Source organism: Enoplosus armatus, chromosome 22 (assembly GCF_043641665.1).
Source record: "Enoplosus armatus isolate fEnoArm2 chromosome 22, fEnoArm2.hap1, whole genome shotgun sequence".
Classification (NCBI taxonomy): domain Eukaryota; kingdom Metazoa; phylum Chordata; class Actinopteri; order Centrarchiformes; family Enoplosidae; genus Enoplosus; species Enoplosus armatus.
In genome coordinates, this window is record NC_092201.1 from 3341319 (window position 1) to 3367500 (window position 26182).

At 40.4% G+C, this 26182-nt stretch overlaps 1 protein-coding gene across 1 annotated transcript in view; it reads right to left on the reverse strand.

Annotated features, from left to right (window-relative positions):
* Nucleotides 1–20048, reverse strand: part of dgki (diacylglycerol kinase, iota) — a 60608-nt gene extending 40560 nt beyond the window's left edge. The window contains exon 1 of the mRNA XM_070928687.1: nt 19825–20048. Within this exon, the coding sequence (XP_070784788.1) occupies nt 19825–20048 (224 nt within the window). The remainder of the gene's footprint in view (nt 1–19824) is intronic.
* Between the last annotated feature and the right edge of the window lie 6134 nt (nt 20049–26182).

Sequence of the window (26182 nt, forward strand, 5' to 3'; positions counted from 1 at the left end):
CCACAAAACAGAAAACACACACTACAACGTTCACACACCCGTACATGTGATCCTTTTCACACGCCTATACATGTACTGTTCAAAGAGACTGCTGTCTTTAAAAATCCTCCAATAAGCCTCTTTTCTTTTTGCTCAGGTAGCTTACAGCATGCTAACAGACACTTTCAGCACTCGGTGACAGCACTGCGGTTAAAACCATCGCCATGTGTGTATAGCTTTACCAATGCTGGATTTTTGAGGCCAATACTGAAATCTGAGTTTATAAAATCCATTGACGATATACGGGCTGATATATCGTTGTTGTTTTTTTACATAAACACATAACATAAACATGATAAAATGATATGGATCCCATAGATTTTTTAGATTTTGTATTGTGATCCAGACACATACAGTGCGGGACATTTTACAGTTGATAAATCAACTTGTTAGCGCTCTCTGGTGGATCCTGTTTATAAATAACCTCAAACTAGTTTGGCATCTCTGAACTGCAATTTCTTGTTACTTATGTATTGGCCTCTGAGCGCTGCCAAAACCTTAACTCAATTCTGTGCCTGAACACATCCTGTATAAACAGTTATGCAGGCTGTGTAGACATGGCGTAAAGTTGTATTCAGACCAGCAAAAACTTTGAGAAGAACGTTTGTGCAGAACTATGCAAAGTCATGTGGCAATGCACCGGTGCAGGATCAAATTATTGTTGCTGTGATTGAGCTGTAAAATCCTGTCTTATAGAATCTTAAACTGCTGTGCATTGTTTTGGCATCTAATAATCCTTCCAACTAATGGAGCTAATACTCAAACTGGACTTCTTGGATTATATTTCATCTTCTCAACGGTGATAATTCAATGAGTTTTTTAAACTATTATTTTGTTTGAGGAGTAGGGGAACAAATCAGTGTACTGGAAAGGCCAAAAGGCTGTTTTCTAGCAGAAGAAACCTGTACATTATCCTGCAGCTGTGTCATTCAACGTCCTGTGGCTTCTAGGTTCAGCCTCGGTCTGACCTCAAGCACACATAAATACACACAGAAACACACAGGAACATGACTGCACACATGCCACAACTGACAATAGCAGGAAGAAATCAACAGACAAAAGACGCACACACTAAGACACACACACACACACACACACACACACACACACACACAGTTACTATAGTGAGCTACAGATATGTCTTCTTGTGTGGTAATTTATTGTCAACCTGCACAAAACAATTTCTTATCTGCACACACTCCACAATAATCACACACAAACATTTCCCATCTCGCAGCTTTGGACTGGCCCATGTGTGTGTGTGTGTGTGTTTGTGTGTACACATGTGTGTAGGGGGGCAGGGTGTGAAGGGTGTGGTTGCCATGGTAACCCCACTCAGACTTCCTTCCCAGTTTTATCTGAGCATACAGCATTCCTCTCCGTGTCTGTCTGTCTTCCTCCCTGTCTGTCTGTACAGTATGTGAAGTGCCTCTCCCTCTGAAACCCCCCTCTCTAACTCTGCATTGTGTCCGTCTGTCCGTCTGTGTCGGTCAGTTGTTCGCCAATAAAAGAAAATGTCTGCTTGGATCTGTAAGCGGTGCCCCTGCGGTGGACGACAACCAGCCACCAGCTTGAATGATTTCAGCCAGCTGTTCTCCCACCCTGCTGAGCCTCTCTGATTATCTACCAAATAAAAACACCTGATGCACCTGTGAGCCATGAAAGTGCCAAACCGGCAGTGCTGGATGCCAGGATCAGACTACACAACACTTGTGTCTCTCCGTCACATTAGGTGGTCATGGTCCTGCCGTGACCTGGTTTAGAGACATGTGCTTGAAGCTTGACCGGAATGATGTGCAAAGGTGATCGGGCTGAGGGGCACAAAAACAAGACACATTTGTAGGATCTGGATCATGAAGGAGCACGTGGTACATTGTCAAACTAGATACGGTTGTCTTTCTGTCAGGGCCTGGTGAGGTGTCCTAGATTCAGAATTGGTTGTCTTACACTGTGTCCAGCTGGTGATTATCAAACTAATTTTAGCCTGATGTCGTTCGTCTCTATTTTTCTTCTTTTTTCCTTGACATTGGGACTCTGATCGATTGATCGACTGATTAGCTGGTTTAAATAGATTAAATTAAACTAAAGTAAATACGTGGCATTTGCTGCATGATGTAGTGGCACTGCTCATTTTCCCTGATTCTTCACAAACCTAATTTTATATTCGATAAAAATGCAATATTTGTTTTTTTACAAAAGCGTACAGTGTTCTGGATTTCAGGTGAGGCCGGGCGCTTCCGATATAAAACTTTGCAGGAAGCTCGGCACACTAAATGGGGTCAAAGTACAAACTGTCTACTCAAAACTAATTGTTTAATCTTTGTGGAGGGACCATGTGCTGGACAACGCCCACTCCAAGACGTGGTCAAATACTGCAGAATGTAAAATGAATATTGTTGAATTAACTGGCTTGTTTGGTTTGGCTGCCTTGTGGGGCATCCTTCTTAATATTTACTTAATAAACCTAAAATTTGGTTCATCCAACAGTTTTCTTCCTTCATGTTGCTTCCCTTGAGCCAGGGTCGTAACACTGTGTCTTTAGATAATACAAGAGCTTCCTGCAGCATCTTTTAGTGGGGGCGCCCCTGCTAACGTCACAAGAAATTATTACATAGTTATGAGATATAATGTTCTGCTTAACAAGCTTCAGGGAACGCGAGCCGTGGCACTTCATCAAAAAGGCCATGTTTTTAAGCAGCACTCTGCCACCTCTGTTAAACAGTTCGTGGGGGAGAAGCTCTGGACTCTGGTGTAAAGGTGATTATTACAAGAAAAATATGTTTGTTTATTAATCAATACCAATTACTGAATCAGTAACGATGTTGATACACAATGTGACTTCATACTAAATCACAGATTTGATTGATAATGTGTAAGTAATCTGTTATTATCAAAGTTGTTAAATACCAATAAATGTTTTATTGATTAATTAATTAATTAGTGCTACTTTGTAGTCAGCTGCCTGTGGTCATATCTATACATGAGCTGCTCTTGAGTTGGATTCTGACTGAGCTGTGTTTCTTCTCTACTTTAATAAGTATAATATATTTAATTATAGTCTACTTTTCTCTTCTCTGTGTGTCTCTGACAGCGAGTGGGTGTGTGAGAGCAGCTGCAGTCGGGTACACTATCAACTCTTATTAGATCACTGTCTTCACACACACACACACACGTTAACATGCAGCCACTTCTGGACAACACACTGTTCTTCAAGTGCAGTGTGGTGACCAATAAAACACACACACAGTCATCATTTCATGGCATTGTTTAAGTCATTTATCGGGGGGAGGAAGCCAAACATTTGCTTCTCAAATGTGAGCTTTTGCTGCTTTTCTCTGTTTTATATGGTTGTGAATTGAATGTCTTTGGGTTTTGGACTGTTGGTGAGACAAAATAAGACATCAGAGGACGTCGCATTTCACTCTGGGAAATTGTGATTGGCACATTTAACTATTTTACTGACCTTTTATAGACTAAATGTGAAATTAGTTGCCACCCTAGACAGAAGAGTATAAGACAAAGGAGAAAACAGAAATATAATTTTTTAGCTCTTAATAAAAACTACAAACTGGTAAAAACAAACGTTACATTTTTGTTGTGTGTGTTGATGTGTATGTGCATGTGTGTGTGTGTGTGTGTGTGTGTGTGTGTATATCCGGTTGTGAGGCTGGATACAGGAAGCCTGACTCTTTCCCTCTGACCTTCCTCCCTCTATTTATAAGCATTCCCTCTCTCTCTCAATAACATGCATGTCATTATTACCCTCTCAACTTGTGTGCCCTTATTCTCTGAATTTAGTCTCTATGATTGTCCACTTCCATATTCCATATAATGTACACTAAGTACTTTATACTTATTTTCATAGTATTTTCACAGACAAGCTACACACAGTATTTCCAGTGACTGAATAGTTATTTTTGGTCTTCTCTGGTGTTCCTGAGATGTTGCACTCTCATAGCTTTGTTTACGGCCGCAGCAGGCAACTGTTTTCAGAGTAAAAGCTCTACAAACCCGCTGTACACTACCTGCTAAGCAGCAGGCAGACATAATTAGCGACTAGCTGGTGAACATAGTGGAGCATTTAGCAGCTAAAAAGCCAGATATTTACCTCAGATCCTGGTGGAGACCAAAATCAGAGCTAAAAAAGCAGTTATTGCAGGAATGTTAGCATGTTGACACACCACAGACTCCAAACCTGCTCAGTAATAGTTTATATTTGGGATTGGTACACAGACCACGACTCTGCCTTTCTCTCAATTCTGTTCAATTCCCATCTGCCTTCCTGGGATGACGGGACAAAAATCTATCTCTGAACATTTCTATGTGTCTTAAGGACTTCAGGACGGACCACATGTGCACATCTGATGCTGTCCTTCACTGGACAAGACGAAGGTCTGAGTGTGTGTGTGTGTGTGTGTGTGTGTGTGTGTGTGTGTGTGTGTGTTTGCCTGAGTGAGTGTGCCCTTCACTTCACTTCTCCATTGGCCTACATTATTTCTCCTTTGGGGGTGGATGAGGAGGAGAGAGGGAGAGAGAGTGAGTGAGAGGAGGGACAGTCAGATTAGAGAGAGAGGGAGGAGAAAGTGAGTGTGAAATAGAGAGAGAGGAAAAGCGATGACTGTGAGAAGAGAGAGAGAGAGTGAAGGAGAGAGCATCTGTAGGCGGTCTTGGCTTTGCCCAAAGGCCTTGGCTTCTCTCCTCATCCTCCTCCTCCTCATCATCATCATCTCTCCTTCACACTTTCACTCTCTCCTTCCCCTCCTGAACCTCATCCACCTCTCTGCTCACTCATCTTCATCCCTCCATCCACCCACTTATTTTTCTCTTCCTTTTTTTCCTCCTCACACTTTTGGTTCAAATTCAGATCAAATTCGAATTCTATTCAATTGAAATGAAACAGCAGCTCTGTGAGAGGAGAGTGGTTAGTTTGTTGGCCAATAAAACAATCAAAAAATGATGACTTCCACCAATAACAAGAAAGGAGAGAAAGTGAAAATCATAAGGAAATTGCTGACAAAAAAAGGACAAACTGTTAATTATATGGAAGTGTCAAGGTTCAAATATAGAGTCTGACATTTGAAATTAATATAAACTAATCTCTTCCATCATCTGAAAAGCTGCCATCCCGTCAAGCGAACAAAAATATGAAATTATGGGCCAATACATGTGACCGTGAGCCTGCCAGCAGTGTCAGATGTACAGCCGTTGTTGCGTAAAGTATTGCTCAACGAACAAGCAATCGTGTCTCTGTTTGTGGCCATTAACCCGAGTGACAAAGAGACAGAAAGTACAGAAATACCATCATTTGTTTTCATAGCTCAAGACAGTGGTTTCCAACATGTGGGTTGGTAATCCCCAAGCAACCTTGTCTCCTAGAAATTACGTTTATATAGTGCTGAATTGTTTTCCCAGTTACTTTGCGGCCTGGATTATGCTTATTTATGTACCACACCGGAGTCATGGAGGTGGTCGGTGGTTTGTCCAGCCCTACTGGTGGATTTCTTGGTAACTGGTCAACAAAGACCAACCTCAATCCATTTTAAAAGTCTTAAAGTAGATTATTTTAATTACATACAAATAAATAGCCGTTATTTCAGAGGCAAACACTGCTGCTTCACTACTCTTTCTCTCTCTTTTTGTCCAGCAAAGTCAGCAGAGTATCTTCCAAAACTCCCACTCAGAAAACCCACTCTGTTTCTATAAGTAGGAAAGAGAGAACAAGAGTGAGAGAACTGCTTATTGTCTGTGAGCTGACTACTAACAGTCATAGTAGTGGAGTGTCAACTCAACATAATGCTGAAACACACACACACACACACACACACACACACACACAGATACAAAGAGTGATCTCCATCTTGGTGGTTTGGAAAAAGGGGGAGGAAGAGTAAAACATAAATTATTACATAAATTATTAACAAGGGAAAATGAAAAGTGTTGAGGCAAATTTCCCCGTACAAGTGAGGTAATGTGAAAGTATTATTGTAGAAAAGGCAAAGACACAGAAAGTGAGCGCCTCTAAACGTGTTAAAGCTTTCCGAACATCCATGCCCTGAAGAAGACCCACAAATATGTTGAAATGACGCGTCCTTTCCAGAGGCAGGTGTCACCAAGTCTGTGCTGTGACTGTCACAAACTGAACTGAGACTGATTTGAAACATGACTTATGAACTAATATCAAACTGGATACCCGTTTATAATCAGCTGTATGTTGTACTGGCTTCACTAAAGACAGACAGACAGGTAATGTTCCAGCAGCGACTTTGTCAATGCCAGCCTCACTGAGGACATTAGCATCTGAAAAAACATACTGCACTCTCTAAATGAACTGTCAGTACCAACACACACACACCTGGAGGGTGATATAGTTTACTGCAAACTTGTGAGGAACAAGGCAAAGGTAAAAAAATATATTATTATTATTATTGATTTCAAATAACACAAAACTAAATGAACAATGTTGTCATATACTACATCATTCAGTGATCACACCTCTTAAAACACCATGACAGGACGCTGACTGGATGTCTCACTTGTGATTAATTTTGCATATTCATGCCAAGCTTTTCTGGAGTTCTGTGTGCTTTATGACTGCATGTCTGCGCAGGTTGAACCATTTAATCAACAAGACTCTAAGGTGAGTTTCTAACACACACAAACTTCCAAAGGTGTGTTCAGATTGACTGTGATGCAAACTTTAGGAAACACAAATGCACGCAAAGTCAAATGCAAATAAGTGTTAACAGATGCAAACTGAGGCAAAGACGAATCCATTTGAGTTATTTCAGGTTTCTGGCTGCTTCACGGAGACGAGATCAGAAAGAGAACCTTCAGAAACTATTGTTCCTGGGAAGTTTTGAAATAAGTATTTCTAAGCGGTTGCATTTTAAACAATATTGAAACATACCAAGACTAGCCACCCCACACACATAGTAACTATTTCCAACTGACATACACAGATTTTCTGATGGAGGTGGGGGAACTACACAAGAATGAGCTGAACCTCAGGTGAGCTGTGAATTTGCACTGAAGGCTGCTGAACTGGATTGTAAAATAATTCTCACTCGCTCATGATGTTCATGTTGCACCGTTTGCTCCGTGATCCAGGATTATTCTGACAAACTGCCATACCAGTTAGCTAGTATGACGATACTGGATCATTGTTTTGTGTCTCACACACACGTGATGTCGATAATTCCAGCCATAAAACAGACTTTATGGGAAGAGAGAGCGGTGGCTGGATCAGAAGACAAACAATTAGAGTCATGAATAACCTCATTTTATCTCCTGACTGTTACAAACTGTTCCAGACTAGAGCAGACCCGTCCCAACACCTAAATAATAATTATAATCGAGTCTTCAACCTTAACGTGTGTCCCCACATAACAGTAGGGACGTCACAGTGACCTGGGGAGCGAGAAGCATACCACATAAACAAAGCAAGGTCCAGGGTTTGAATCCAGTCACCTCTCCCCACATTTTTGTCCCCCTTTCAGTTATATACTATCAAGTACAGGATCATAAGCCCAAAAAGTAAAACTAAATACAAAACACAGCAGTAAAAGTGACGCGTGACTTTGTCTGAACGCAACTTGAGTAAAAGCTTTTTAGCATCAGCTGGGTTTTTCACATTTTTAACCAACTAGTATCAAGCTAGTCTTGATCAAAAACAGTAAAATTATCTGTTGAATAACTCAAGAGGGGCATTGTGACATTTGACTTGAGACAAGTCTCAGACGTTGAGTCATAAAGATGACTCGGGGTGTCTCAGTTTCATCAAATGTGCTTGTTGGTAACTGGTTCTGACTGTTTTTTGTCATTTAAGAAAGATAAGATAGCTAAGACACCACGAAGACATCTCTTTGTTGTCATGGAAGCGCACACGGATTTGTTAAGTCGTATGCCACAGATATGATATTCTACTCTATAATCAGTTAATGTCGTGAACCACAGCCAGAACATAGGAGTGATACTACCCTCTCCTCACCCATACCCCCCCCCCCCTCTCTCACATCTTCCTCTGACACCTACATAATTACAGTCTGTCAGTGTGTGTGTGTGTGTGTGTGTGTGTGTGTGTGTGCGCGAGCTAGCATGTAATGTGGGGGAGGCATCAGATTTGCGCTGTGCATCTGTATCTGACCTTTACTGCTTAGAATAGACACACAGAGAAAGAAGACAGCAGAGAAAAAGATAAAAGGAGAAGGTAGAAGTGGATAAAAAGAAGAACAAGAAAGGTAAAAGAAGAAGAAGAGAAAAAGATTTGGTACGTGACAGATGCAAATACAGAGAATATAAAAGTAAAACTGGGAGAGAAAGACAGAACAAATAAAATCTTTACAGTACAAACAGAGAAAGTGAGCTATAAAACCAGGCAAGTGTACTGTCTCTCTAACATCAGGCTACAGCTGCCTAACAAAATTAATTATTTACTAATGACTCTCATCTGACCTGAGCAATTAGTGCACACACACACACACACACACACACACACACAGAAAGAGAGAGAGAGATAAAGATGCTGTCTCACTAATTATAGCGTGTCTCTGCAGCTGAGGTCTGCTAGGTCGTGTGTGTGTGTGTGTGTGTGTGGGCGAGCGAGCGAGTGTGTGTGGGTGAACAAGTGTGTGTGTGTGTGTGCGCATCTGTTTAAGTCAGGGAACAAAATGAAAACCAGCAACGCTGAAGAGAGGAAGAGGAAAAAATGTAACAACAAGATATTATTTAAGTATAGAGTCACATTATAATTTGTGTCCATGCGTACATAAGTGCATGTGTGTGTGTGTGTGTGTGTGTGTGTGTGTGTGTGTGTGTGTGTGTGTGTGTGAGAGCTTTGAGTATGAGTGGGGACTCATCTATCTGAGCGCTGAGAGATGATCAGTGCTCAGTAATCCTACCTGCATAGACACACACAAACACACACACACAGACACACAGACACAAGAGACACTTCCAAAAGGTCGGGGTTAATCCGTGCAGCACATACATGTTTACAATCATGGTAGTGTATATATATGCGTGTGTGTGTGTATTAATAGAAAGCTATAAATAGGGAGGGATAAAAATGTACAGCAACTGGTAGAGAAAGACAGAAGTAAGAATAAGTATAACCCAGAGTTTGGTAGTTTGTTATTCTTTGGATATGGAGCTGATGGAGCCGCTGGCTGTGAGCTTCATTAAATTAGTCAGCACAACCAGATCTCCCTCATCCATCAAAGCCTTCGAAATGCATCTAAAAGATGCCTGTCGGTCCCTTAACTGAGGAATCCAGTTCAAAATAAGAAGTCTGAGAGTAAAAACAAATAATAGGATAGGAAGTCAAAAACATGAGGTTGGTCGTGAGTAATTAAGATTGTGGAGGCATGTGATGGATGTCTGCTGCTCTTGTTTACTTTTCCAAATATACAAAAAGTGTTTCATGTTTTAAAAAACCTTTTCCACATTTCCTGTCGTTGCCAGAAAATGAAAAGCTTCTTTTCTTTCATGGGAAGATGAAAATTCAAGTTTAACTTACATAAAGGTATGATATTATAAAGAGTATATTTTCTCCCATTAATGTATTTGAATAACTGTAACTATTTTCAGTTAATCTGCTGAATATATTAGTCTATATAATGTCAGAAAATACAGATAAATACCCATCACAACAGGTGATGTCATAAAAGTGCTTGCGTTGTCTGACCAACAGTTCAAAATATCCCAATATATTCAATTTACTATCATATAAAGCAGCAAATCACCACAAATGACAAGCTAGCTAGCTAAATTCTCTTTTCTGTTCATTCCTTTATCTACAGTTCCCCGCTGTATACTCCTGCCATGAAACCAAGCTGGAACTGATAACAAGAGCGAGGCACCGAGAAAAGAAGATTTAGAGTTGCAGTGATGGAGTCAGTGTCACCTCAGCAGTCAACTCCACAGGTTCATTATCGGCTCGAACGAGACAGATGGGCTTGTTGGAAGTGAGAGAGGAGGTGCTACTTCAAAAGTACCAACGCAAACCAGGAACGCACGACTGCTGATCTCTCTGTAGCACGCTAGTTTAACCTCCTGTGTTGTGTTTTAGGCCACAGTCAGAGTAGTAGTTAGTGTTACTTTTTCATTTTTGCTGTTTAGTTAGCTGAGTTTTGTTTTGTTAAGTTCTCTGATTACGAACACCTCCCCCCTTCTACTTGTGTTTATGAATGCCATTATTTCACTACTGTAAATATTGTAAATATATACATACAGTACAAACAAAAGCAAGGCAAAGGCACACACTGAGAGAAACACCATCCATCCATGGCGGTGGCAGCAGGCTAACCAAGGTAGTCCAGACGTCCCTCTCCCCAGCAACATTTTCCAGCTCTTCCTGGGGATCCCGAGGTGTTCCCAAGCTAGATGACACATATAATCTCTCCAGGGTGCTGTGGGTCTAACCCGGGATCGCTTACCAGTTGGCCATGCCTGGAAAACCTCCAAACGAATGCACCCTGGAGACATCCTGATCAGATGGCCAAACCACCTTAACTGGCTCCTCTCGACGTGAAGGAGCAGTGGCTCTACTCTGAGCTCCCTCCGGATGTCTGAGCTCTTTACTCTTTGTCTCAGGCTGAGCCCAGGCACCTGTAGTTTGAAGTCCTGTTTCTTTATATTTTGTAACTTGATAACCAATTTGTGGTGTACGTTTGATCTTGCTCACCACTAGACAGCCACACGGCCTGTAACAACCTTCATCCAGATTCAAAGAAGTAATTATTGTAGCTTACCGTCATCCACACAACCAGACATCCAGCCAGGCAGCTGTTAAACCACCCTGTCTTTTAGGTAACACTCTTTTAACTGCTAAGGTAGGGGTTCAGTATCATGATAAAAGTTGCATTAGCAGGTTCGGCTTCATACGGGACCAAACCCAGGACCTCCAGCTCGGAGACTACCTCACTAACACCTAGTAATCCAGTCCTTTCACTCAGTCGGTCAATTAGCCATTCAATCAATCATTCAGCCGGCCGTCCACACAGCCACGCTTACACACAGTTGGTGTGTACATGTGTCCATCCTGTCCAGCTTTGGTTAACATGCTGTTTTAGTGCAGCATAGCATCAGTGTAACCTTTCAAAACAACTTAACGGATCAAAGTAAGACCTCTACTGTTACTGGCAGCTTTTCTTAAGTCATGTTTCATACAGCTGCAAGTCAATGTCCATCAGTGTCAATCAAACACAATAACCCACCTTTTTGAATCACCAGCCAAGGGGACTGGTAGAAAAAAATCCACCGGCCAAGCATATTTTTTAGCGGCCAAAATATAAAATTGCCTTTTTGTGTCACATATAAATCAGTTTCAGTACATTTCATTGAGATAATAAGGTATTATGTTGAAATTAAAATGATTATGTATAAATTAAGACATTTTCTTTGTAATATATTTGCCTTTGCGTCTGTTTCAACTGGGAGACCTCTAAGATTTATAAGTTCGCCCTGCCCTGTGCCTCTTTCCTTTACATCTGAGGAATGTAAACAGACACCTACAGTATATAACGTGGCAGGGGAGAGTGTCCTGTCTTCTACACTAAACAGACTTTCATTACATTACAGCACATTCAGATGACTGTAGTGGTAATGTTTGTAGTGAGGTGCCTTTTTGGTCATTTTACTGTGTTATCAGGTCATTTTCTGTAGCTGTAAAGGAGACTATTTGTAGTGTTTACTGCCAGACAGGTCAGAGAAAGACACTGTAAGTTCTTTTAGAGAAAATAAAAAGGCCAATACCGGCCACATATATCAGTTCAAGTGTCTGATAGAGAAGGAAGTAATTGACTAATCTTCAACACGTCAAGATTTCTCTTTGACAAGGTTCCTCTTCTTCTCTATCACACCAGGAACACCCACTTCTCTTTTCTCTTCTGTTTCGCCTTTTGCCCTCTTTTTTTTCAGCTCCATTTCCAAGCAGGAAAAGCCTCTTACAGCCAGCCAGACGACTAATAAGGAGCGGTTCCTGTCAGCCAATCCCCCATAATGCCTCAGCACACTGCATTATGGGCAAAATAACCCCCAACACACACACACACACACACACACACACACACACACTCACTTGCACTCTCAAACACTCCTGAAAAGGCTAGGAAAGGAGAGAGAGAACTCAGAAATCTCACTACTGTTCCTAAAACAGACATCATCATTCTTCTTAGCAGAAAATGATTGATATGCATACACAAACACACCACCAGCCAACTGGAACAGCGCTACTCAGAGAAGGTAGGGACGGCAGGGATGTGCTAACACCTCCGACTGACTATAATATGCGCGTATAGAAAGATGAGTCAGAGTAACAGAGAAACACATCACCATGATTAACACATGCTTACGCTCACGCTAACATACACACACGCGTTATTCACGTGTTTGACTGAGCCGGGAAGATACACGAACTCCCTTCAGTATCACTCGTCCTGTACAAACTGCGTATATTCAGTTTGACAATCGTATGTAGTTTAAAAAGGAGAAAGTACTCAGCGCCCTTAAAATGTCAATTATTAACATTGTATGGAGAGTGTTTCATCACATCAGCGTCACATTTGCAGGAAAATGGAGATGCAAACTTATAAAAGTTGTCTGTATAACTGTATAAGAGAGGAAAAATACTGCACAGGAAAAATACAGCTACAAATCTGCATCCTCCTCAAAACCAGACCAGATTTTCATAATTAACTGCTTTTCGTCATTTCTTTAAACAAAAATGTCACAAATCGAAGCTCTAATATCATTGTTAAATGGAATTTTATGAAAATTTGTCTGGTGTCTTTGACAGTAAAACTGCGGCAGTCTATAGCCAAATAAACATGAGAAACTACAGTAGTCCAATAAGATGGGCAGCTATGACTGGCATTAACAAGGCCATTGATAAAAAGCCAACTGGAGCTTTATATAACAGCAGTTGACCTGTTATGTCTTTTGAATTATCCATACATCCATACAGCTTACTCTCTCTCTCTCCTCCTCCTCCTGCTCCTAACGGGAAAAGAGTATCATAAATATGCATGTATATCTGTTCATCCGCTCTGAGGATGAGAGGAGGAGGAATTTGTGTCAGTAAGCCTTGTATTTCATCAACAATTGGTGCTCTGATCGTCTGCTTAAAAATTCATGAGTGTCTTTAAGCTGCCCAGACTCTGAGCCAAGCCTTCCCCTGAATTTAACACAGACTGAGCTACAAAACTGACTCGCACACTGGTTGTATAAAACATAAAGGAACAGCTCTTTCTACTATATACTACTGAGTGCACAGGTGTGTTCAGGTGAAAGCGCTCATTCCTTATTGATTTCATTGCTTAAATCCACTTTAGCCCTGATAGAAGGAAGGAGATAGAGGGGAGCAGGCAGTTTAAGAGAAGTCAAACAAAGGATGAAGAGCTCTTTGTGCTAGTTACTAAGAAATATTTCATCTTCTAGTTGTTAATTATTTAGTCATTCACAGACGACGACTCTTTGATGAAAGGGATCATCAAAGTTATTACAATTCATCCTAAGGGGGGGGCATGAATGTGTGAACTAAATGTCACGGCAATCCATTCAATAGTTGTTGAGGCATTTCACTCATAACTGCAAATATGAACCTCGTGGTGGCGCTACAGGGAAAATCACCAAAGTCATATGGATTCATCCACAGAGGACCATGAATGTCTGTACAATATATCAAAGTGACGAAGACTAGCATCGCCATCCCTCGAGCTGCACCACTAGTGTGGCTAAAAATGGAAAAAGCCAAGTTAGCTAACCAACTATTGCTGACTTATGCACCAAATGTGGTGCCATTCGAACATGTGGTATAACAGATGTGACTGCTTTGACCTCTGATTAAAGTGCACCCTCGTCCTTTATGCCCTATCAGCGATTTCTTGAAATGTTGAAGTGCATAATTCTTACATTTCTGCAAAGCCTGACACATCTTTGCTTTGTACCAATAGATTAAAAAGATGTGTGATGGCTGCTGTCCTTAGTTATTCAACTGTGACTGTTTTGAACAGGTAAATACGTTTGAAGGCTGTCCCCTGTTGTGTATAATGATTATTTTTGACTGTTTTGGCCTTTCAAATTGAATTTTTCCAGGGAAAGCCAGTGCTGTTGTACTGCATTGTGACGTTCTGCTCGGTTACACAATTACTGTAAGCAGCATGGCATTACAAAGGTTTCTAAATATGAAATATCTCTTTCCCTTGGGCTGTTGACCCGTGTACATTGTTTATATAAAACAACTTGGATCGCAAGCTAAAAAATTCATGAATGCCTTTAAGAGCCCGAAGGTAAGTAGGAAATCTGATACAGACTTCACCACAAGTCTGAACTCAAACATGACGTTCACTTTCAAGTGCAAAGTTTCATTTAAAAACAAAAGAAAATGTTGATGATGTTGCTTTAAATTTTATAGAGAAACACTGCTAATGTATTTGGCAGGAAGGAAGACTTTCCGGTGCACTTTTTATCACCACGTTCAGCATCAATAAGCAGGAGTTAGAAATATATCAGGGACCTCAAATGCCTTATTTGAACACCATCTAAGTCATCAGGTTTTATTTTTAGAATGAGTTAACTTCTGTGGCTCCACCTAGATGTATCAGTTCTCCATTGGGTATTACAGTAATTGTCTTAAAATGCGTCAGCGCCAATCTGTCACAATCGTCATGTCATCATTTCTTCTGCTGCTTCATTTGTGCTCCTCCTCCGTCATATATCTCGAGTCGTGACACACCTTTGACTTTGTCTCAAACATTTTTGTCTTTCCCCCGTCCCCATCTTTTTTTGTATTTGTCCCTCCCTCTGTTCTCCCTCCCTCTCCCCTCTGTATTTTGTCCTAATTGAAGGCTGAAAAGGGAGTTTTATATTCTGGCAGCATCAAATGATGAAAGGCCTTTGATCACTGTTTACCCCTGCAGGTGGTGCACAGCGGTAGCAACATGAGATACATCTATATCTTTTTATGTTTTTCCTCTCTTCTTGTTTTTCATGTGTCTCTCCGGTCTTTTTCCCCTGTCCCTGCTGTATGTTGTCTCACAGCCTAAGAAGACATGAAACCCGCAGTATATTGGACTGTGGTATGACAAGCCCTCATTGTGATCTGTTGTTTGTGAAGTGGGCCGTAAATAGTGGAGGGATAATGTTACGACATCCTGTCCTGTGGCACCATTTCCCACGAAGGCGGTGGTGAAATCTCACCACATGCTAAGCTGGGTGATGAAACAAACTGTTTGTTTCTTTGTTGGGCAAACAGGTCATATTTTTACCAGCAGAGTCTAGTTAGTTTGCCAGGTGGAGGCTACTGTAGAGGTTCAGGTTCAGTCCCTGTCCATCCAGCTGTCACATCATGTGTGATTCTGCATGGTCCGAGTCAAAGACGAGGAAGCTGGGGGCAGTGTTTGACAGTGGGACAAAAGAATCAATGTGCAGACAAACAAAAAAACCAAAGATAGGAAACAACAGCTCACCACGCCTTAAAGTGGGTCCGGGTTCTAGACTGGCTGGGGAACTCACAGGAGCCATATACAGAATCATAAGAGGTTGAATTTATTGTTCAGCAACAGTGTGCAGTCTTACAATAACAACCAGAGGAGAAGCTCAGCTGAAGGTTTTGTTTTTACATTCTGTATATAAAGCTGAGTAGTTGGTCAAAGCCATGCTTCATTGTTTTTCTTGTTCATTTTGGTTTTGAAGTGGCATTAATAATTCAATATTAATTGACTAATCTTTCATACATTTGTCATATTGTGATGTGATATATATATATATATATGAAAAATGATCATTAATATCATGATAGTGGTTCCAGCTACTGGTGGACGATATTTATGCATTGTTCATTTTACCAATGATATCATGATGTAATACACTGTGGTGTATGGTGACAAGATGCCTGTTTTTTCATCACATTCATGCAAAATTCGTGTAAATATCCAAAATTGCCATAAATCAGTCATGCTCACTGATTTACAACTAGAGCTGAATTTATTTGGCGATTAATCAACTAGCCAATGACTAAAAATGAATATGCAACTGTTTTGATAATCGATTAATCTTTTCTTTGTCATTTTAGGTACATTAGGACTTCAGTAAAAGTGTTCAGGGATGGTGGATTGTGTGACTGTAAGTCTGGTTGGAGTATAAAGGCTGTGAGGATGCAAATACTACAGGAGCTCTATTAGGATCCATGTAGATTTGGAAACTATAGAGGTGTATAGTATTTCATGAGCTCCGGTACTGGAGATGGCTATCTCAGCTGGATAATCCAAAAAATGTTTAAATGAACTGCTGACCAACTGACGGTCACAGTCAGGCAGGAAGTGCTTGCTGACTCACAAACTCACTTACAGATTGAGCGTCCAGCTGGTTGACTGACTAGCTAATTGAAGTAATGTCTTACAGTCTAACTGGCGTGCTGACTAACTGGTTGGCGTGACACACACACACACAAAGCGACTGTCTTTCTGACTGAACTGTCATGCAGGCAGACGGGTGAGACGTCTAAGAATAGATAAAAGGAGGGACAGTATCTGGGAACACATACACACACACAGTCAAAGTGTGACGAATGTCTGGCAGATAAATTACACGTGCCTTACGCTGCCATAAACCACAACCCCACACACACAAACACACACACTGTCTTTGATGTTCACCGGCATCATTTCTCAGCTCTTTCATATTTCCACATATGGTAATTCACTTCTTGGCACTGGCCACTTCAAAGCTATGTAAACTACCTTCCAACAAACCATCTCCCTTGACCGGCTAATGCCATTTCCTCCACATGGCTGATTCCGTGAAGAGGAAAATTCACAGATTATCCATAGCTTTATCCAATAAGGTCAAAACAACACCAAGACACTCCTAACTGATGTAACTGACACTGGCATAGTAATTAAAAGTACCAGACTACATTCAATCAGTCCTAACATACAACTAACATACTGGAGGATTAAAAAGTCAAATTTACATTGGAGACCATCAAATAAAAGCAATAAGTGAGGGTGTTCTGGTTAATTCACCATATATGCAGTATACAAAGCAGGCCTTCATTAATAGTAAAATGTTCTGCTTTCACCAAAATACATTGCTGTGGACAATAGCAAACAATGGCTGCAGTTACATGAGCCAAATGCTCTCTTTCCAAATTAAATTAATCCAAGTGGGGATTCCAATGAAGCCGTTTACAGTACATGAGGAATAAAATGACTGGAAAAGACTACAGAGCAGAGCGTGACATGATCAAAAGATATTCTTCCAATCCTGCACGGTCACTATGTTTTTCTTCTTCTCCGAAGTGCAGTTTTCCTCCCATAGTGATCCAGTCACTTCTTTACTTCCAATCCCATTCTATATATATATATATATATAACATATTGAGTATTACAGAGCTTCTACCCAAAAGAGCCTGGGCAGAGCTAAATATGAAAGGCAGCACTTTTAAGTGAGCCTTTTGTAGTATACTTAACCCCTTAAGTTGTCCTGATCTGAGTCCAGTTTGAGCGTAAAAAAGGAATAGTTGTAGCCTGTGAGGTTGCCAGGCAACCAGCGAAGACTCCAAGAAATCACTGCGTCTGCTAAAGAAATAATCCAGCACACAACCCCCTGTAAAACCACAACCAGTTAGCTTATGCTAAGCAAAGCTAACTGGTTGCTGACTGTAGCTTCATATTTACAGCATCATACGGATATTAGTGGTAGCGATCTCCTCATCTAACTCTCTGCAAGAAAGCGAATAAGCATATTTCCCAAAATGTTGGACTATGTCTTTTACTGCACACATTCAAACGGGTCAAACAGCTGTTACAACAGCTGTAACAGCAACCTGACAGATGTTGCCCCTTAAGATGCTTTTGATGACCAAAACAAAAATGGTTTTGCAGAACATCAAGTCTAAAATATTGAATCGCACACAGGAACCATCATACAGGAAGTTAAAACGTCTGAAGATTCGCTAACAGGGCGCTCACATGTCAAATATGAACATGTTATCTTTTGCAAACATTCATATTTGACTGGATTTGAATGAGGTCAGTCAGTGTTCACTGCAATAAACGGGAGATTTGAGCTGAAGATTGATCAGTGCACCTCTAAACATCCCATGTGCTCCAGAGTACATAAATTAGATAAAGGTTCTGACGTGTACAACCCCCTCCCCCCCTTCACCAGTTTACTGCTGCTTTTTTTTTTTTGACTGACGCAACAGATTTATCAGAACAAACTACTTCTGCAGTTATAAAATTGAAAAGGGTGAACCAGCTGCAGCACTCCCCATGATGAACAATCTCCTGGAAACCTCACTTAACTAGAGATGGTTTCCCCGGGGAAAACACCCGGAGGGAGAGAGGTTCTGTAAATGATGATGTATAATAAAAGTGAAAGAGTGGTGAGTCTTCCCTGAGTAATGTATTTGCCTTACAATACATGTAACTCAAGTGGGTGTTTAAAAAGACTGAGGATCTTCAAAAAATGGAAAATAATCAACAGGACAAATTATCATCCGCCAAATGGATTGTAATAGGATTAAACTGTACCATCCCTTTTACAAATTAGATGAATTTCCTTCCCAAATGGCCAGTTTATTCTGTTTTTAATGTGTTTACATGATGCATACATAATCTGATTGGGATGTTAATTACTGGTGAAATAAAAGGCTCCATGTAAAGCTAATATGAACCTTCTTTCACAAATGCAGATGGAATTTTTCCGCATATTTTTCAAATTATGGTAAAGATGGAGAGTGATAACAAAAGTCCGAAACACACACATAAACTGTGACAGGCAGATATATGACATTATCGCCCTGTTACTCTTAAAATTAGTATAAAAAATCAACAAACGCTATGGTCGGATTTTGCAGATTTCGGATGCATAAACTGTTGCTGTGCTTAGCCACAGTGCCCCAAATCAGACACAAACAAGTCAGTCAGACACAAACAAGTTAAAATGATTGATTTGACCTCTAAATGCAGATTATTTCCAGCACAAGGGTTGACACATAAACACAGACAGAGCTACAAACAAAGACAAAATTGACAGATAGACAGATACATAGATGCCACACATTCCTGACAGTGACATTTGACAACCAAAACTGCTGTGAGTGTGTGTGTGTGTGTGTGTGTGTTTGGTCTCTGGCCAGTTTTCACTATCAACAGCAGCTGCCAGTCGCACCAGGGTGTCAGGCTGCTGCTGGCATTCACACACACATACACACTCATTCACACACACACGCACACACACACACACAGCCCAAAAATCAATACTGTTTCTCCCCCTAACCCCAAATCAACAGACCTACAACACCACAGGGAAATGCACCCACACACATTGTTGTGTATGCAAAATTGTTTTGATCCATCACTGTCATGGGCTAAATGCTGTGTGTATCAATGCCATGTTTGAGGCTGTTAACAGCATGATGGTGACCATAACATGGCTATCCTGGACAAGCCCAGGGCTACCATACCAGAACATGTGTATATGAGAATTTGGCTTTCAAATTAGCAAAATAGCCTGTAATGTAATCCCCCACTCTCTTTGTGCCCTGTCCTGTGTTGGTGTTCATAAGCTTTAGCTAGCTTACATGTAATTCTTACAATAGCATTAGCTTGAAACATGTAAAATAAATATGAAGAACTAGCGAAACGGAATTTAGAACAGCCTCCGGATATTATCCAAACAGGTCTGTCAGTGAGATATACGCACAAACGGACAAACACAAACACCAACATATCGTCCTCCGACCAGTATCCTGTCCCAGCATCCCCCCGGCTCTCCACTCACCGATACGAGGTCTGTTTTCGGAACGCCAGTCCTCTTAATTTCTCCTCCAGTGTTTCTTGCTCCATGTCGGGCAGACTGCTGAATGTATCGCTGCAGCAGCCCACGGCGGCTTCCTCCGAGCCGGCTCCGGACTCCGAGTCACCCCCGTCCGCTCCCAGAGAGGCCAGGCGCCCGCTGAAGCCCCCCGCCGCCGGGCTGGTTCGGTCCTTCATTTGGGGGTCCATGCTGTGTCGCCCCGCGCTGGACCCCCCTCTCCCCAGGCTTGTGAGGGGGCACGGATGCCGGTCGTGAAGAGGAGAACTGAACGGTTTGGGGGGGGGAGCAAAGACAAACCGTTAACGTTTTGAGCGGCTTGTTGTGATTTCTGACCGTTGACCGCGTTTATATACTGCAGCCAGGTACGGCAGCACGCGCAGCCGCCTGGACAACAGACCGAACTGCACTCGCGAGCCACTGACCAACTTGACGTAGCACCCCGTCAAGCAACAACGTCACCCAGGAAGTGGAGCGTCTTAACCTTCAAGATAAAAGTTCTCTCTCGCTATTCTACAATACAAATCTGTAAGACCACAATTTGATCCCATAAATTGCAGTTTAAACGTCTAAAATCAATCAAGTAAGTAGTAATGACCCACACTGTATAAATGCAGTATATACATTTGTAATCAGCACTGGTTGATAAGGATGGGGTAGTTGCCATGCTTTTATGGATGAACAAACTGAACCTTGAACTTCGCAATTAACTGCTCTCTGCCATCGTTGTGGTTACAAGTGGTGTCCAACCAAATAAATTCATATACCAGAGGAGGAAGAAGTACTTAGATTTTGTACTTAAGCAGAACTAGCAATACCACTGTGTAGACATATTCTGTTACAAGTAAAAGTCATGCATGCAAAGTACCGACGTAACAATTCTCATTATGCAGAATAGGACCATTTCAGAATCATATATGTTATATTGCTGGATTATTATTATTTATGCATTAATGTGTTCATCACTTCAATGTTGTAGCTGGTAATGTGGGGCTTATTTTAACTACATTATATAATTGCATCTGCTGGATAACTTGTGAATTCTCAAGTGCAAGTTCCTCAAAAGAACAGGGTCTTAGTTACTTTCCACTCCTGCACATTACGCCCTTACTTGAAAGGGCTTTTATTTTCAAATATGTGACCGGACGTCGGGTATTTGATTCTTTGTGACATGACATAGGTTTTAAAAACTGCGAAAGCGCGAGCTGCTGTGAGGGCGGCGATAACAAACACGTTCAGTGTGTGCGGACTACAACTAACTGCAGCATCCATCCATCCGTCATCCGTCCGTCCGTCTTTCCATCCATCATCCATCATATATACGCTTGTCCTTCTGTGTCTGTCCGTACATCCATCCATCCATCCATCCACCCATCTGGCCCATGGGACGAGCAGCGTGGCATTGTGGGATATTCCCTCTCCTCCTCCTTTCTGCAGCATCATCAGTCAGAAAGTAGGGCAGAGGGTGAGCATACACGCACGAACACACGCACCCCCTCTCTGTATCTCACTCTCTAACACACACACACACACACACACACACACACATACACCATCCATATGCTCTGTTCTGTGTGTGTGTGTGTGTGTGTGTGTGTGTGTGTGTGTTACAGATCTACCATGCTGATGATATTCTCACTTTGCCTTTCATTGTGTTAACTAATTCATCACTGTCATTTGCAGAAGGTCTGCCTATCAAACATCAGGCCACATGTGTCAGCCTCCTTTTTTTCACTCCACTGCATTCAGCCATCAGGTTTACAAAGTCATCATCACTGACCTGAGGTGAACAGTTTGACCTCTCTGTACCTTTTATTTCTGCAGGGGAGCATCTGTCTGCAATTTATTAACCGTAAAGAAACTCACACAGAGCATACACAGAAGTGGTGGAAGAAGTATTCAGATCCTTTACTCAAGTAAAAGTAGCAATACCATAATGTAAAAATACTCTATTACAAGTAAAAGTACACAAGTGTTATCAGCTAAATGTTCAATCAATACTGATGCTTCGATGTGTAAGCAGCATTTTACAGTTGTAGCTGCCCAAAGTGGAGCTAGTTTCAACTACTTTATATACAGTTAGCTAGTTTCAACTACTTTATACACAGTTAGCTAGTTTCAGCTACTTTATACACAGTTAGCTAGTTTCAACCACTTTATATACAGTTAGCTAGTTTCAGCTACTTTATATACAGTTAGCTAGTTTCAACTACTTTATATACAGTTAGTCAGTTTTAACTGCTTTATATACAGTTAGCTAGTTTCAACTACTTTACATACAGTTAGTCAGTTTTAACTGCTTTATATACAGTTAGCTAGTTTCAACTACTTTATATACAGTTAGCTAGTTTCAACTACTTTATATACAGTTAGCTAGTTTCTACTTTATATACAGTTAGCTAGTTTCAACTACAGTTAGCTAGTTTCAACTACTTTATATACAGTTAGCTAGTTTTAACGACTTCATATACAGTTAGTTAGTTTTAACTAGTTAGCTAGTTTCAACTACTTTATATACAGTTAGCTAGTTTTAACTGCTTCATATAGAGTTAGCTAGTTTAAACTAAGTTATACAGTTAGCTAGTTTTAACTACTTTATATACAGTTAGCTAGTTTTAACTGCTTCATATAGAGTTAGCTAGTTTTAACTACTTTATATACAGTTAGCTAGTTTTAACTGCTTCATATAGAGTTAGCTAGTTTAAACTACGTTATACAGTTAGCTAGTTTCAACTACTTTATATACAGTTAGCTAGTTTTAACTGCTTCATATAGAGTTAGCTAGTTTTAACTACTTTATATACAGTTAGCTAGTTTTAACTGCTTCATAGCTAGTTTTAACCGCTTCATATAGAGTTAGCTAGTTTAAACTACTTTATACAGTTAGCTAGTTTTAACTACTTTATAAAGTTAGCCTGTTTTAACTACAGTTAGCTAGTTTTAACTTCTTCATATACAGTTAGCTAGTTTTAACTACTTTATAAAGTTAGCCTGTTTTAACTACTTTATATACAGTTAGCTGGTTTATTCCACCAAATGGTCACAAGTCAACATTTTAACTTAGCATCTCATAATTTGGATTTAATAGCTCATAATTGTGACCTACAATGAGCATGTTTATCCTCATCATGCATAAATTGGAATGCAGAATTAGGCTTCCACAGACCTCTACGGGAGAGGGAGTGGGGTCAAGATAAAAACACAATTGTAGAAAAAGTCATGTGCCCCGGTAGCTCTCCAGTAGAGCACATACCACGTAAGGCTGAGGCCTTCTCGCAGCGGCAGAGATAGATTTCAGCCTGGGCCATTTGATGCATGTCATCCCCCCTCTTTCTCTCCCACATTTCCTGTCTTTCTCCAAGCTGTCACTGTCAAATGAAGGCAAAAAAGCCCACATCAGGACACAAAGGCAGAAAGCAATGCAGAAACTTTCTCTGTAAGCTCTGATGAAAGGATTTTTCATTCATAATTAACAAGTTGTGTGCCTCCTGCAATCCTGAATTAAAGTGTGAAATAAGATCTATTTTCTGACTCTCTGTTTATAGCGTTTCTTCACACATTTTTACAAGGTCTGTTCTGTTATTAATATCGATTTTATGTCAAACACGACGCACCATAACTGGAGCGGTAAAGGAATTCATTGTTGCTGCGTTACTATGAGACCAGATTGTTGTGAAGCTGTGTTACTGTGGATTGTCTTGGGACTGTCAGAGCAATTCGCACTACTTATTATGAGGCGTTGCTGTTGATCTATTTTAGGATCCTTGTCATGATGGAGGAGATAGAAGCTCCTCTATAGGCCAGTGTGTTAACCGTGAGACGCCTTTCTGTCCTAAAGGAGTTTAACTCAATTTAAAGCTGCACAGAAAATGCTTTGAAACTAGCAGCAACTATTTATCATCCACTGAAGTATTTGGTTCAGTTTTTGCACTTTGCATGTTTGTACTTAATGTAAAAATTACAATTCTTAATCTCTTTGTGAAGCAACTGTTTAACCTTTGCATTACATTTTGTTTTTCTTTTCATGAGCTCAGAAAAACAGTCGTTTTCAGCTTTGTGACGATGCATTTTCCAGCTAATGCAAGGGGACTTTTAAATATTTTATTTAGGAGAATTTTCTCAACCCATAAAGGAACACTTCCAGAAAGATTCACATCAAAAATCACCCAATTTCGAGATACATGGTTTAACCGGACAGGAAGGGTATGAAGGTTTGTAATGTGAAAAGTAACTAAAGCTGTCAGATAAATGTAGTAGAGGAAAAAGTACAATATTTGCCTCTGAGGTGTAGTGGAGAAGAAGTACAAAGCTGCATAAAACAGGAAGGAAATAATCAGAATCAGAATCAGAAATACTTTATTGATCCCCGCGGGGAAATTACACAATACTCAAGTACAGTACAAATATCTCGAATTTGTACTTAAGTACTTGAGTAAATGTACTTAGTTACATTCCATCACTGGCTAAACGCTGACATCAGGATGCAAACATGCTCACGTGTTGATGTTTACCATGTACACCATCTCAGTTTAGCATGTTAGCATGCCAACATTTGCTAATTAGCATTAAACACAAAGTACAGCAGAGACTGGTGGGAATGTCATTTAGTTCGTTTTGCAGGTATTTGGACAAATTAAAATTTTGACCTGATGATGGCGCTAGAGGAAAAGTTAAAGGGTCACCAAAGTGATTACAATTCATCCTGAAGAGAATCCATCCAATACTTGTTAAGATCATCATCATGGTACATCGTCGTCTCATAGCATGTACCATCATAGTATCATGGTACTTTATGTGAAGAGAGGCCTAACAATATCCCCACTCTTCTCTAATGTCAACAGTTTACCACGAACAGACCACACACACAGATAATATGCTTTTACTAAGGAAAATACTTTATTCATTTCAAAGCAAAAAGACAGAAAGCCTAAGTCAGGGTGGCTTTACACAGGAGCAACATGGAAAAGAAATCTCTCCACTGGCTGCTAGTTTCAGTCTCAACTAAAGGAGGAGTCATAGACATATGTTTATCTTGTGTTTCCTATGATCTCTCCTGTAGGACCTTTATAGCCTCGGCAGTGAGGAATGTAGTTTTGGCTACCGCGGATCATTGCATCCTAACATACAGATTTAACAATAAATCTTTGATGATCTAGCCACTGATCTACAAAGCTTAAAATATGAGACCTTTATATACAAATCTTGTTTTCTAGTCTCTAAACAGGACTGGGATCTATTTCTGTTGGCAGTGTGATTCATCCTCAGTTACGAAACACAATTTCTTACGTTTCTGGGCTTCATTAACTTCAATTTTGACAGTTGATTTTACTTAATACACCTGAATACATGAGAGTTTTTAACAAATAGGGTGTTTCTATTTACAACATGGATGTACAGAAAGTGATCTGGCCTCACGTCTGGTTTAAGATGTTTCAATAAAGCTCAGAAATTTAAAAAACCCATCTGTAATACACCTGAAATGGACTTTTAAAGCCATGATCTGTAATTAACAAACTAAACCCAACAGAAAGTCAGGACAAACTATGAAGCGAAGGCATCTTACGTTCATAATTTATCAACAGCACAACATCCAAAATAGACTCAAAATTAATTATGGATTGGTTTATAAACTGCAGATCCCAGACACATTTAGACTTCCTTATTTATTAACAACTCATATTTACAAAAATAGATACTCTCTTTTATATGTTTTGGCAAATGCTGAGAGATTGTAGATAACGACTCTTGGATCTGACAGCGAAAGTGTTTAAGGCAAAAACATCGAACGATTAAAGGCCAAAATAATGTTAGTGCAGCAAGTTAACTCTGTGGTTCCATCACACATTTTAAAAAGACATAGTTTCACATTTGGGGAAACACTTTTATTTACTTTTTTTGCTGAGAGTAAGAAAAGAAGATTAACACCTCATGTCTGAAGGCTAAATATGGAGCTACAGCCAGCAGGCGGTTAGTTTAGCTTAGCACAATTACTGGAAACAGGGGGAAACAGCTAGCCTGGCTCTGTCTAACGTAACAAAATCTGTCTATCAGCACCTGTAAAGCTCACTAATAAATATGTTATATCTCATTTGTTAATCAGTGAGTTTAAGAGGTGCTGGGAGGTGTTTTATTTTAACATTTCGACAGAGCCAGGCTAACTTGTTTCCCTCTGTAACTGTAGCTTTGTTTTGAACATACAAATACGAAAAAGGCATCAACCTTCGTATATAACTCTTGGCAAAAAATGAAAGAAGAAGCAAATAAGAGTATTTCCTAAAATGTCGATCTATTCCTTAAAGGAAAGACAACATTATGGGATGCATTA